The 13,905-nt window shown below is 31.4% G+C and overlaps 1 protein-coding gene and 1 long non-coding RNA gene across 3 annotated transcripts in view; one reads left to right on the top strand and one right to left on the bottom strand.

Moving 5' to 3' along the window:
- Positions 1-4,230: 4,230 nt before the first annotated feature.
- Positions 4,231-12,130, bottom strand: LOC122516507 (signal transducer and activator of transcription B-like). 2 transcript variants are annotated; one of them, XM_043634368.1, is made up of 3 exons: positions 9,780-12,130; positions 9,047-9,439; positions 4,231-4,303 (listed from the first exon to the last, which is right to left on the bottom strand). In XM_043634368.1, exons 1-3 carry the CDS (start codon positions 10,466-10,468, stop codon positions 4,294-4,296), a joined length of 1,092 nt encoding a protein of 363 aa, XP_043490303.1. In that variant the 5' UTR covers positions 10,469-12,130; the 3' UTR covers positions 4,231-4,293. The 2 variants fall into 2 exon arrangements, with proteins under 2 accessions (XP_043490303.1, XP_043490302.1); XM_043634367.1 differs by having other exon boundaries at positions 9,025-9,439; positions 9,780-12,092.
- A 349-nt stretch (positions 12,131-12,479) lies between these two features.
- Positions 12,480-13,905, top strand: part of LOC122516620 — a 30,797-nt gene continuing 29,371 nt past the window's right edge. Inside the window, exon 1 of the long non-coding RNA XR_006303625.1 lies at positions 12,480-12,614. This is a non-coding gene — a long non-coding RNA (uncharacterized LOC122516620). The remainder of the gene's footprint in view (positions 12,615-13,905) is intronic.

Here is a 13,905-nt window from a genome sequence, read left to right as displayed (position 1 = left end):
AAAAAGAAGGGAGAAAGATAATACGCAATGAACGGAACGAAGATAGAAAAAGACAAAAAACAAAAAGAAATGAGAGAATACAAACCGTTCCCTTTCGTGGTCGGGCACAAGAGCAATTTCACGAAATTACGGAATTATCGATGGTCACCCTTTATTACTACCGGTGGTTGCTAGCTACTATTATACACATTTCCGGTTTAACGTAATTATTCATCGAAAGGAAAACATGAAATGCAGGTACAAATTTAGGGGAAAAATATTTGGTAATCATCGTTTAGGTGAACATCGAATCTTTCTTACTGGCACGTGAATTTAATTTAAACGTATTGGTAAACTTGTACGATGATCAATTTATTTGTTATTTTTGCAAATCAAATTAGAAAATAATGCTAAAAATAAATAAAGCTGATTGGTATTGTAAAATTCAACTGAACTGTGGAATATTACCGGAGTATTTTAAATTATACAGTTTTAAATGTAAACAAGGAATACGTCTGCAAAGAAATAAAAGAACGTTGAACTAAAATAAACAAAACAAAAATTAGCGTAATTTGTAATATCGTTCAATATGTTCTTTATTTATTAGAAATTTATTAGGAATCTTAATGGAAGGTGTTTTTATTTTTAGCAGAGATCTCCGCTTAAGATAATATTTGTATAAATAATTAAGATGTATTTTAAATATTTTATAAAAAATATCAAGTACAAAGGATGCGTGTTTTTTTTTTCTTTTCTTTCTTTCTTTCTTTCATTTATAAATGAAATAGCTTATTATTAAACTTAAAATAAGGCACTTGTATTTACAGGTCATCTGGTATTTTTCTTTTTCATTAATTTCGAACGAATTATAATTTCAACGATGATATTTGGGCAAAGCTCATTGTAATTTGTACAAAATTTGTTGATTTCATTATCGTTTATCGTAATTTTCAAAATGTTCGGTGAATTGTTACTTTTCCATACGTAGTTAAATATATAATTAGACTTTGGATGTTTATACAAATGCATAATTTTATAAAAAAAAAAAAAAAGAAAGAAAACAGATAACAAAGCACGAATACTTTTTATAATCATATTTTTTTATTTTGCATTTTATACTCGATGCATGTACTCTGCATATATTTCACAAGCAACGAATTGTGTGTTTCACAAGCAACGAAGCAAATTGTGGAATTTTATTAAATTGTTTTTTAGTAAAATGTTAAACCAGATGATACACGTGATAGCAAGCAGCAAATGGATTACATTGCAAATTTAATTTTAGGAAAATTTTGTAAGTACTAAACACGACAAAACCGTACTTATTATACTCCGAAATAATAAAATAAATCAATTATGCAATTATACGTTGCTTTGTAAATGCAGCCTTAAATTATCAAATGGCGTAAATGATTAAATTATAAGTAGTAGAAAAAAAGTTTCTTTTTATTTACAACAAATGTAGCACCGTATACGATCATAGCAAGGAAGAAATTGTAATTATTTTATGCAAATATGATAGATGCATCATAATTGGCACGATGAATAGTTGAGGAAGAACCACTTTGTTTTCCAATTATTAATATACTAATATTATCGATGAAACAAATATATTTTAAAAACATTACTCTCGTATTGAAACGCGAGAAAAAAAATAATTATCAAATATTTCTTTTTCATTAGAATCGATTTTAATTGGATGGGGGATTACGTGAATCGAAGTTAAATTATTTTATACTGATAATAGTAGAAAAATGTAAATAAAATTTTGCTTTTCCATGCACAAATGTTATATACATGCTTCTTACATATTTATCGTGCATAAACATCCGGAGTCTATATATATAATATATTTATCGTTTTATATGTATTAGGTGTAACAATTAATCCGGTGTCTCGATTCGGTGCTTTTCGTTGCATCAAAATCATGATTTTTATTTTTCGTCAAGAAAATCGACAGTTGCTGTCGAAAGATGAAACAAAAGTCATCGAAAATATATCGGAAATTATTTCGAATAATAATAATAATAATAATAATAACATTATAAATAAATATTAAATTTAAATAAATAAAACCGAATTAATTGTTACACCTGACATATATTATAACATTGTACATTATAATAAATGGACAACGTGATATAATTATTTATTATAAATATAAAATGACACAAATTTTAAATATTTCATATAAAATAGGAAAGTAGAAAAAATAGTATTATAGACTAACAAGACTATTTCCTTATTTAAATTAAGGCACTTTTTTATGTACAAATTGTTTCGATTACGTATAGCGTTTGTTAAAACGTATACATAGATGATTTAACCTGTTTTCAGTTTTACCATCATTATATATGAACCATCCTTCTCACAGTATAACAGCGTAATAGATTAATAAAAGCAGAATCCCTTCGATGAGAGAGAGAATCTTTTATGTTGTAAACGAAAAACATTTAATTTACATATATAATAATAATAATAATAATAATAATAATAATAATAATATTTATTTACATCATTCATAAAAATGTTATATGTTTTTTTTTTGGATACAATTAAAACATTCTTCAAATCTTATAAATAAACATTTGTGCATCTCGTTGCTTTTCGTTGCATTTTCCTTTCCACCTCTTTTCACATTTTATTGTCTTACCTTGTGTACCTTTCTGTCATATCTTTTAAAGTAATCGCGTGCTTTGGTATTGAGTTTTCCCCTAAACAAATATTTTCTTGTTTCATTTTTCACGACTGTTCTGTTTTTTCTCAGCTTTTTTTAGAGATTTCAATATTTGTTCTTGGAACTTTTTCCATGTATCACTCACAAATCCATAAATGGAATGCATAATTCATTCTTCGATTCACGTAACATACATTTATCGAATTTCGTTTTTCTATATTCTGCGTTATCCACGTTCCTGCAATTTACGATTATTCTCGCCTATTACTTTTTATCTTTCTCCTTGGTTTTATTTTATTTTTTGAAGTATGCTTCTTCCCTTCGCGAATTTTCTTTTCCAATTTTTATATTACTCGCAACAGTACCATGTTTTATTCATTTTTCGACAATCACTATTCTTGCATATTTATTTTTGATTTATTCCGATTTTTATATCACTTTTTGTTTTAGTTCTTTTGTTTTTCAATCTCTTCTATATTTCTATTCTGTTGAAATATTTTTAGGATCCTATCCGTATTTTCTTCTCACATCCCTTTTTATATTCCCTGTATCCATATGAATGAGAAATCTGACATGGGTTTTTCTGATTCTTCCATATTTTTAGCTTAAGGTGACCATTTTATTCTACTTTAAAACCAGGACATTTTTTGTTTGTTTGTTTGTTTGTTTGTTAACAAACGCTCAACGATTTAAAGTCATTATGCATTTTCAAAAAATGTTATTTTTTTCAATTATTAAATATATTCAATCTATCAAGAATTTTATAATATTTCTCGTATATTTGTTTATATCGTCTTATTAATACGTTTTAAATGTTTTAAAAATTTAATGGGCAGCCTTGTTTTACACTTTCAGTCGTTACAAAATTTCTCGATAGTTATTAAATAATTTTAATCTATTACTAACGTATATATGTATATATGTATATATATACATACACTTGTATATTCGTAATAATGTAAAAGACGAATATTTAAAATAATTTCAGTCAAAATTTATTACTTGGCAACATAATCGTAATTAATTGAGATATAATATATTTGAATTATTTAAATATTATATTGGTCCACGAATCATTATGATTGTACATCACGCTTTTAAGGCACTCACTATATATATTATATAGTTATTATAAATATTTAAATAAAATTTGTTTTTATCGTAGCTTAGATTTGTTGTATATAAAATATCTTTAGTAACAAACATGTACATATGTATTTCTATGTATAAGTTTAAACGTTTCAAGAGAAAACATTTGTGTCTCGATATTACATTGTTGTAATAATTATCTTAAAAATTTCATCATTCGAACGATTATTATTATAATTCATTTGTTATCATTTTTCTTTCTTTTTTTCTTTTTTAATATTAAAATGTAATATACCATTGACAATGTATTTCTGTAAAATATCATTTCTTCGAAGGAAAAAATAGGAAAAAAATTGTATAGGAAAGACTGTTTCAGGCAGTGGTAGAGAAAGAAAATACTTTTTGTGCGATAAGTACTAATAAATATTCCGTCGAAGATTTTTCATCCTACGATGATTCTTCTTTTTCCTTTGTTTTTTTTTTTCTTTTCGTGAGATCATAACACTTTAGTTTGCTGCATGCTCGATTAATCTTCTTGCTAATAATCATTAAAGTAATCTGTAACACAACAAGCAATAATAAAATATTATTATTAATATATATATTAACAGATTATATTTTGAAAATAATCTTTCAATAGATAAAATGTATAAAAGAAAATTTGTAGAAAATTTTATTTTTGGATTTGCAATCAAGTCAAAAATATTCCCCCCCCCTACTCCCTCATACAATTTTCACACAGTGATATTAGAAAAGTATATATAAATATATCGATCGTTGATCAATTAATTGTTACTTTTGCAATGAAATTCATTTATCTTTAAAGACAAGATTAAAAATATGCTCGTCATATTTTTACGAAATGCATCGAAACAAATTTACTTTAGAATAAAACCGATACACTAGTATGAAAAATGAATATTCCAAAATTTATTCGAATGCGTATAAACCTTTGTAGAATTTTTCAACAAATTCTACGGGTTTGAGTTTTGAATTAGGTTTTTACGAATGGAACATTTTTCCCTTTCATTTTCCCCATTTTAAAACGACGGAAAGGAGGGAAACGTGAATCCCAGGAAGAAGAAGATTTCTGTTTCTGCCCTATCCCTATTTCCACTTCATTCCATTTCCCCAAAAATCCAAAGAATTCCCACGAGTTCTGTCCTTACGAATGTCCGAAAGATACCTGCAATCGTTTCTAAATTTAATTCTTTGCAATCCAGGTAAATAAGAATCCATTCGATCGGGACGAATGTAGTATAGTACAATGAATGGATAGTACAATACTTGTCCCTAACGTACATAGGGATTTTTCCCTGATCTTCTTGCCCTTCAAAAGATTTGTCAATATAATTGCATTGAAATATATAAAAAGTTTTGTCCTTGCAAATGTTTCTTCTTGCTTAAATTTAACGACAAAGATTTTTCTGTGATAAATTTCATCAGATTTATTTCTCTTTGATATAAAATAACAGGAAATTAATCTTCAAGAATTTTCTAATAAATGTTACGTTAATTTTATATATATATTTTTTGTTTATAGATCTGATTTATTAATATAGATTGTACTTATTTTTTGTTCGTATTACAACAGGATTCACGCGTGTTTTTAATCTTTTAACTTAAGATGTGTTTAAGTAGACGATAAAAAGATAAAAAAGATAATTCGAAGTAGTGGCACACTTTGGAAATCTTAAAAGCCGACGAAGTCATTTATTTTATCGAAAAACTAAGAGTCTCTTAAAATTGGATTACTTGGTATTAATTAACTCCCTAAAACTTTTTGATATATAAAATATTAAAGTATATACATGTGTATTTTTTTTTTGTATAATGTACTAAATTGTAGATTATCAAAATTCACATTGTCTGAAATATTCATGAATAAATAAAATTCAAATATTAATTATATAAATATTATTTATCATAATATTAATCTTGACATTCTCCAATTCATGTAACATGTACATATGTGCATATATTGTGCATATAATGCAATATATTATTATAATGTAATATATATATTCAATTAAAAACGAAAATAAAAAATTGTTTGAGTTTTGAATCCTTAAAACTTCCTATAAAGAAGTTAAATGATAATAAGTTAAATATCGATGCGACTTTTTGTAAAGAAAACGAATCGTCTTCGAACGATTGGCCTATCAAATTGAATGCAATAGAATTACCATGCTGGTAATGCTTATTGATAAGGTTGGGTAGTCAACATGCGGGTTTTGTCAGTATCCAACAGCTCATTGAATTTCTTTGTTCTTCATGTATTTATGTAAAACCACGAGACACAACTCTGACGCAAAATGTTTTATTAAATTTGCATTGTCTGCAAAATTAAGCATATCTTATTGGCTAGTTGTTTATATGATAGTTTAACCTATTTAATTGTCACGTATGCCAATTATCAAATTAAGCGATACGAATTGTCCCGTATTAGTTGAATTTAAATTATCAAAAATATTTTTTTTGGGTTTTATTTATCTGTCATTCCTTTAGTTCGTTTGTTTTTTAAATGTTCAAATTAATAATAATTTATATTTTATTATAAATTAATTCTTAAATTAATATATATAAATATAAATATATTATATAAATTATATATTTATATAAATTATATTTATATATATATATATATATAAATTAATTAAATTAAATTAATAATAATTTATATCGTATATAACGAATACCGAAACGTAGATATACATACGAAAGTATTTTGTTTGTTTTCAATAAGAACAAATTGTTTTGGAAAATAAAGATTAACAACCCGCGAAAGAAAGTCATGCTTGAACCCAAGGGCGATATAATATATAACTACACGACTGGGAGCCCCAAGAAAGGAATTTATTAAATTAATTTGCCGCGACGACGCATCTCGTAAACTTCGTAGATGACCTCACTTTATAATTGTCGAGAATTACTTGCTACTTGTGCGTTTAGTTCTCTCCCTTCGCGTGAGACTTCTTATTTCGTAGTGTTTCCAACTTGACTCGAAACTACGACGATACCGCGCTACTTCATTCCCCGAATTATTATTCTTACTAATAATTATGTTCATTAGTTCTTTCTCTGACTGTAGAACAAATAATTCTCATCTATCCATTTTATCGCTATCTTCTACTTAATTGCTACCGAACTCTGTTGCTGACCTTTCCTTCGTATCATTTATTCTACGCTTTTTCAATAAAATAATTCATTATTTCTTTCTTTCTTTTTCTTTTTCTTTTTTTTATAATTATTTATCCTTCTCGAAAGAGATCAAAGTCATTAACACCGATAATATATATTTTTACACGCAAATATTCATCTCGAAATATGATACACCAAACGTTCAAATTATTTTCATATTTGAAAGTTTATAATTAACCGATAGAATATAAAATATAATATTCGATTAAATAAGATAATAAAAAATAAATAATACGAGAAAAAATTCTTAATGAAATTTGAATAAGATGAAACATTGACGAAAAGTACGTAATATGATTTCACTGACATCGAAATTAATTTGTAAGGGTTACAAGTGTTCCCTGAATTGTTTCCTCTTTCTCTTTTTTTTTTTACATTTAAGATAGAAAGAGGGTGGGTGGAGGAAAGTAGGAGGAGGAGGAGGTGGAGGATGCGCGCACGTGACGAACGCGATAGAGGAAGCCACCAAGTGGAAACTCGTGTTCGGTGCTTCCCTTTTGAACACGTGCTTCGTTGGCTTCAAGCCCGAAAATAAACTTTATGCACCGAACCACTTTGCGAAGTGCCTGCCGACGTGACACTTGAATGTCACGATCTCTCTCTCTCTCTCTCTCTCTCTCTCTTTTTTTTTCCCTTATCTTTGTCCTGCGGGTAGTATCCCACTTCATAGTTAGGATCAGTTATTACATCGTACAACGTTACGCGGGCTTTTTGAACTTGAGTAAGGTAACAGTCTCGTTAAAATTTGTTGCAATTTATTCTCGCAAAAAGAGACAATTATTTGATAAGAAAAAAAAAAATGATAATTAAATTATGATTAATGTATACCTAGAAATTAGTAAAGAACAAATATTCTTATTAATGTTTTTATATAAATTTCTTAATAACGGGATATACGATAAACTAAATATATGAATCTACTTTTAATATTTAATGCATCGATTCGTTTCACATTTCAATTTAATTCGTCCGATTGGTCGCAGAAAACTTGTGAAAGGCGAACAACGTCATTCGCAAAAATAGGTGAATTCAGTTTTAGAACTGGCGTTACATGGGCTAAAAAGGGAAATAACTAAGAAGAAGAAGAAGAAGAAGAAGAAATGTCGATACTTCCGTTGTTATTGGTACGTGTTAGGCGTTTTAGCTACGTGAGAATCGAATAAGAAAAAAGGAAAGAAAAAAAAAAAAAAGTCCAGTGGCCGGCAGGCAGGCAGGCAGGCAACCAAGCAAGCAGGCAGGCAGGCAGGCAGCCCCCATGCCGCAAATAGAAGTCAACGTTTCCGAAGAAACGCGTCGTCTACTAAAACCCACGTGCCATGCAGCCAACAGCAGCAACAGCAACAGCAACAGCAACAGCAACAGCAACAGCAGATATATGATGTGTGTTGGTGTATGCACGCGCGTATCGGAACTCGGTTCAAACCAAATGACGACAAGAAACTGCATAGAGGGTAACGAAGCCATATGGGTAGCATTACGATCGAGAGAACTAAACGGACGGTTGCCATATGCTTCACAGAGATCTTTCTTCGACCATATCCAAAATTTAGACGGTGGTGTACGCGTGTATCTAATATATTATCCGATAGATTTGAATATTATTATTATTGTTATTGTTAATAATGTGAAATGTTCGTTCAATGAAGAAATCAATTTAGGTGAAGTTGAAAGTAAAAGTTCGTACGTTTTTTTTTTTTTTAATTAATATTTCCAAAGTAAATTTTATACAAAGAAATAATCTATCGTACAGTTTATAATCAAATTTATGAGACACAATAAACGCACGAACTTTTGATTCATCCTATACTTTTCCCTAAACTATTACGGTTTATTTAGAATATTTTGTATTAGAATTATTTAGAATATTTTTGTTGTAACCTATAGATGTATTCCCTGAAGTATCGATACCTCTTTTTTTTGTAAAACATTTTGTACAATACGTTAAAGTTTAATAATTTGATCAGACTGATATTCGGATTATGATGTATGAAATCGTGAATGTAGGAATCATGAATAAACGAATATCGAATGAATGAAATATTAACTAAAAATATTTCAATGAAATTGACTAAACTTACTTTAAGTTACACGTGTGCCAACCTTTGAGTGTGTTGTTGAGTATGATGCACCAGTCTGCCCTGTTCCTGTTCCCACCAACTGACAACGTCCATAAATTCGCTGGTCTCGGTGATCTCTTGTTTATAATAAAGGGCTCCTGAGAAGGTTTCAGGGCTAGCCGCGTAAACGGTCGTAGCACCTTCCTCACTGTCACCGGCACCGCTATACGGGGACAGTATTCTAGGTTCCATGTTTTCCTCGTTTTGTCCGTAATACTCGGATGGCGGGGAGGCCACGGAATTAGGGGATAATCGCGAAAAATTTTGTGCACCGTTATTGGACGACAAACCACGGGGTTCTAAATTTTCTTCGTCTCCGATGGAAGATGCGTAATAATCATGGGGCGATGATATGGCCGTTCGGTTAGGTGATATTCTGTAAATATACAAATATTTCGTTAGTAGGCTTTTATCGTTTTATATCTTTCACAGTATTATTATAATAATTAATTCAATTAAAAATTTACAATAACATAATATAATGTATATATTTTCAGAGTAAATATTAATTAACTCGTTGTCTTGTGTTTATTCTAATTGTTATTTGATACTTATTGATTTCTCGTTTAATTTTATAAATTTGATATTTATTCTATTACAAATATTTGTATCGTTGAAATATTAATTACAAATATAATACAATAATAGTCGTAAATATTTAAGCAACAACAAAAATGTAAATGAAATTATTATAACAAATACGTTTTTACACATACCTAAGTAATTTCATTTTGTTTTTGCAATTTTCCTCGTCGTCGTCCAATTGTTCACACTCGTCGGCATCTTCAACGGTAAGTACGTCGTCCTCGAGTGTTAATTTTTCTCCAGAACCATTGTGACTTGACGATACGATGCTGCTAGTAGGCGAGGGAACACACTGCGATCCCAAAGCAGCATTCGAATCGTATTCAACACCATCGGCTTCCGCGAGTAATCTTTGAAGTCCTCTGATGTACTCGACAGCCATTCGAAGTGTCTCAACCTTTGACAATTTTTTACCCCTGTCGCCGTATCCCGCCGCTATATGATTCGGTATGTGTTGTCTTAGGGTTGCGAAACCATTGTTAACTTGCTTAACACGATTCCTTTCTCTCGCATTTCTCCTGGCTACGGCAACCGGAGGTGGTTGACCGTTCTTCCCATGCTTTTTCAACCTCGATGGATCGTAAGGGGGTAAAACGTTAACCGCTGTCATACCACTTCCACTATTGTTGTTATTATTATTACTATTATTATTGTTATTATTACTATTATTATTGTTAGTTTTTGGAAATATTAAATGGGGCTGATTGCCTAATATATTGCTCTCGTTATCTTGCAGGGTTCTAAGGAGCATCAATTGTTCCTGATCGTTTCCATTTATTTGAACCCTGTTGCAGAATACCGTTACACCCATGGTCGTCATTTCGAGATATGAATTTATGGTTAGTTTGTTTCTCTCTCTCTCTATCTCTTTCTCTTTTTCTCAGATGCTTTTTTAATTTCCTGCTTTTTTTTTATTTATTTTTCTCTATTCCCCTATTTTATTCTACGAGGTTGATCATTGGTTTTCGTAGAAACGAACGAACCAACGAACGTTAGGTTTGATCGACGAGCCGTGACGTGCCTCGTGGGAAAAGTCTTCTTGTTCTTGTTGTTGTTCTTCTTCTTCTTTTCGAATCAGGTAGTAAAAACGTTTTTTTATCGGGTCATGCGTCACGTGTCCGAGGGTGAAAAGTATTGGACGTTTTTCGCGTGGAACACGGCCGAGTTGACCGGTCCGCTCATCGACTCTAATGTCTCTCAAGGACGGGCCTAATTGACGGGGACTTATAAATAAAACACGCACTATACCGTCGGAAACAAAGACGATGAATCTTCCTCGTACGATATGCTTCTTCTTCTTCTTCTTTTGTTTCTTCTTCTTCTTCTTCGATTATCAGATCTTCGATTAAAGAAGAATCTTTAGGTTGAAACGAAAGTTAGTCCCCGCGACCCAAAAACTAAATTAAAACGAAAATTAGTTGTCAATAACCACAACAACACCACCAACAACAACAACAACTTTTTCTTCTTTTATTTCCGACACACAAATGCTTCTTACTTCATTTATTTTATATTCAGATAGAAGATTTTTCTACATCGAAAAAACTTGACTTTTCTTCTCGATATTGTCCGTAATCTCACACAATAGGGTTGTTTCTGAGGCATCGATGAAGGGAAGAAAAACCGAGAAGGTTCTGGACAATAACGTTTGACCAACCGACCGACCAACCGACTGACCGACCGATTCAAAGATTCAAGATGTCCTCGCTGTTCGATCCTCGTCCCAACTTAAATAAACCATGAAGAAGAATAAGTCACCAAGTATTTATTATTTTTCTTCCTCGTGTCATCATTGAAAAAGTAAACCACCGGACTAGTAAACACACTATTTGTTGTCTTCCTTTTTATGTTTCTTTCCTTTCGACACCTACGTAATATATTCCTCAATTTGACCAAAAAAAAAGAAAAAAAGAAAAGAAGAAAGAAGAATATTATTTTCTTTATTCGATTTCACACTTTATACCAGCTCCTTCACCAAACTTGACGATTACTTTCCCGTTGTTTACTGCCGTCGTCGTCTTCGTTACTGTTGTATTTCCTCAAAACAATGTATCACCGAAATACGAACGAACAAACGAAACTATTTCGCGATTTGTATCAAGACATGACGCCGGCGGTAGGTGGTGTTTGTTGGTGGTGATAGTGGGAGGAGAGGGGTGGGGAAGGGGACTAGAAGATATCAAGGAAAAATCCAGAAACGAATCTAACAACCCGAAATTCGTTCGTTACCTCCTTTCGCGTTTTTGCTTCGGATCCGATCTAAGCGTTACGCAACGCATGGCGTCCGCATTGAGAATGAGCGCGGACATCCGATAGATGGGTTAGGTTTCAGCATTTTGCCGCACCGCCGAGTGAGAGAACAAGAGAGAGATAGAAAGAGAGAGAGAGAGAGTGAGAGAGAATGATAGAAAGAGCAAGATTAAGTGAGAGAGGGAAAGAGAGAGAGAGAGTAAAAGGGAGAAAGAGCCGGGGCAAATACGTCGACGTTGTCGTAGACACGGTGAAACCACCAATGGAAGGGGAGTTCCTTGTGTGCAGGGAAGAAAAGAGAGAGAGAGAGAACCCGTACGGGTCTGACGCACGTGTGTACGTGTGTATGTGTGAATGTGTGTGTGTGGATGCGTATGTGTCAAGCAAGATAAAGCGAGAGAGGAGAATAAGGCGTCACGGGAGAGAAAAGAGGAAGAAGTGGTGAGGATTTTGAGCACGCGCCGCAGCCCCCTTCCTCGTTTCCTCTCCCCATTCGAGAGGAACTGAAAAAAGGGGGACCGTGGACGCCATATGCCAAAGGGGAGTAAACAGGCGTGCGCCAGTTGTGTGCCCTTCTTGTGTGCGCGCACGAGCGAATACGCGCGCGCGCGCGCGCGCGACACGTCGAGTTTTAAACCAACCAAAAATCGAAATGCTAGGAGTAGTGGAAAGGAAACATGTTTCAGTCCCATGCTGGATGATGGACTTTATCGTTGGTAAAGTATCTATGGTACTTGAGAAAATAAGTACTCGCGACGATTGGTAACTTTTTTTTTTTTTAATGTATAATACTTATGAATGAGGGTGTGTGAAGAGAGGAGATAAAGAGAGAGACAAAGAATATAATAAAATAGGGGAGAGAGAGAGAGAGAGAGAGATAATGTATTCGTTAGAATATGTGTTTTATTTGTTTTGGTTGGTTAGGGTAAATTATTTTGTTATTTGTTGAATTGAATTCATTTGTTTCTTCATATATGATTATATTTTATTCTTTATATTATTATAATTAATAAAAATGTATATATATATTTGTTTTTTTTCGTACGAATTCATTTAACATAATTTTTCTCACTCTCTCGATTATTTCGTATCCAATCATTTTCCATTTAACGTTACATCATAGTTAAAGTTTGCAGTATGGTTATCGTTAGTCACGTTAGATAAATGCTAAGAATACTATGAATAGACGTTGCTCGTTAACGTTTCAATCGATCATTCTCGGAATTTAATCGTAAATCCAAGAGCAAAGATTAAAAGGTTCTTTCTCTTTGCCATTTTCATTAACTTCTTAATCCGTTGTTATTGATCGTTTGAACAAAGCACAGTTAGAAACGTAAACGAAGGAATATACTGACCATGAAGAGATAAAACGTGCCTTTAATATAAAAATATATTTATATATATATTTTCATTCGTGTTTAATTATAAATTATTAAATATTCGACGAAAATATTGATCGATCGTTAACAACCAAGAGTCGTTTTCTTTTCACTTGCTCTAAAATATATTACCATTCATTCGTGCAATACTTATTACTACTTTCTCGCTTTCTGCTTTCACTCGAGACGATTTTTATTCTATCGTATCGTATATAACCATCGGCTATGTTTAAAAAAAAAAAAAAGAAACTACATATACATATATATATAAAAAAATCGAAAAAATATTTCATACCACTGGTAACGATGTTCTTTTCTATCCTTTTTTATATAAGAAACGACGAAAAAGGGACAGGAAAAACGAACGATTTTCAGATTCGAGAGACACGGAAGTTTCGTGTTTCAATGAGGATCATTTCTACGCACCAATGGGGTTCTCTACAATTATATAAGATATATCTCACGATTCTCTTTCTCTTTTCTTTCTTTCCATCTTCTTTTTTCTTTTCTTTTGTCGTTTTCACTCTCCCTTTTACTTTTTCTATGCTTCAATCGTAAGATTTTTCATGTTATTCTCATTGGACGAATACGAAATAGGAAATTCAAGTTTAAAAAATGAAATTGCAAA

This window comes from Polistes fuscatus, unplaced genomic scaffold, assembly GCF_010416935.1.
Source record: "Polistes fuscatus isolate 324 unplaced genomic scaffold, CU_Pfus_HIC Scaffold2, whole genome shotgun sequence".
Lineage (NCBI taxonomy): Eukaryota > Metazoa > Arthropoda > Insecta > Hymenoptera > Vespidae > Polistes > Polistes fuscatus.
This window is presented reverse-complemented; position numbering and strand designations above follow the sequence as displayed.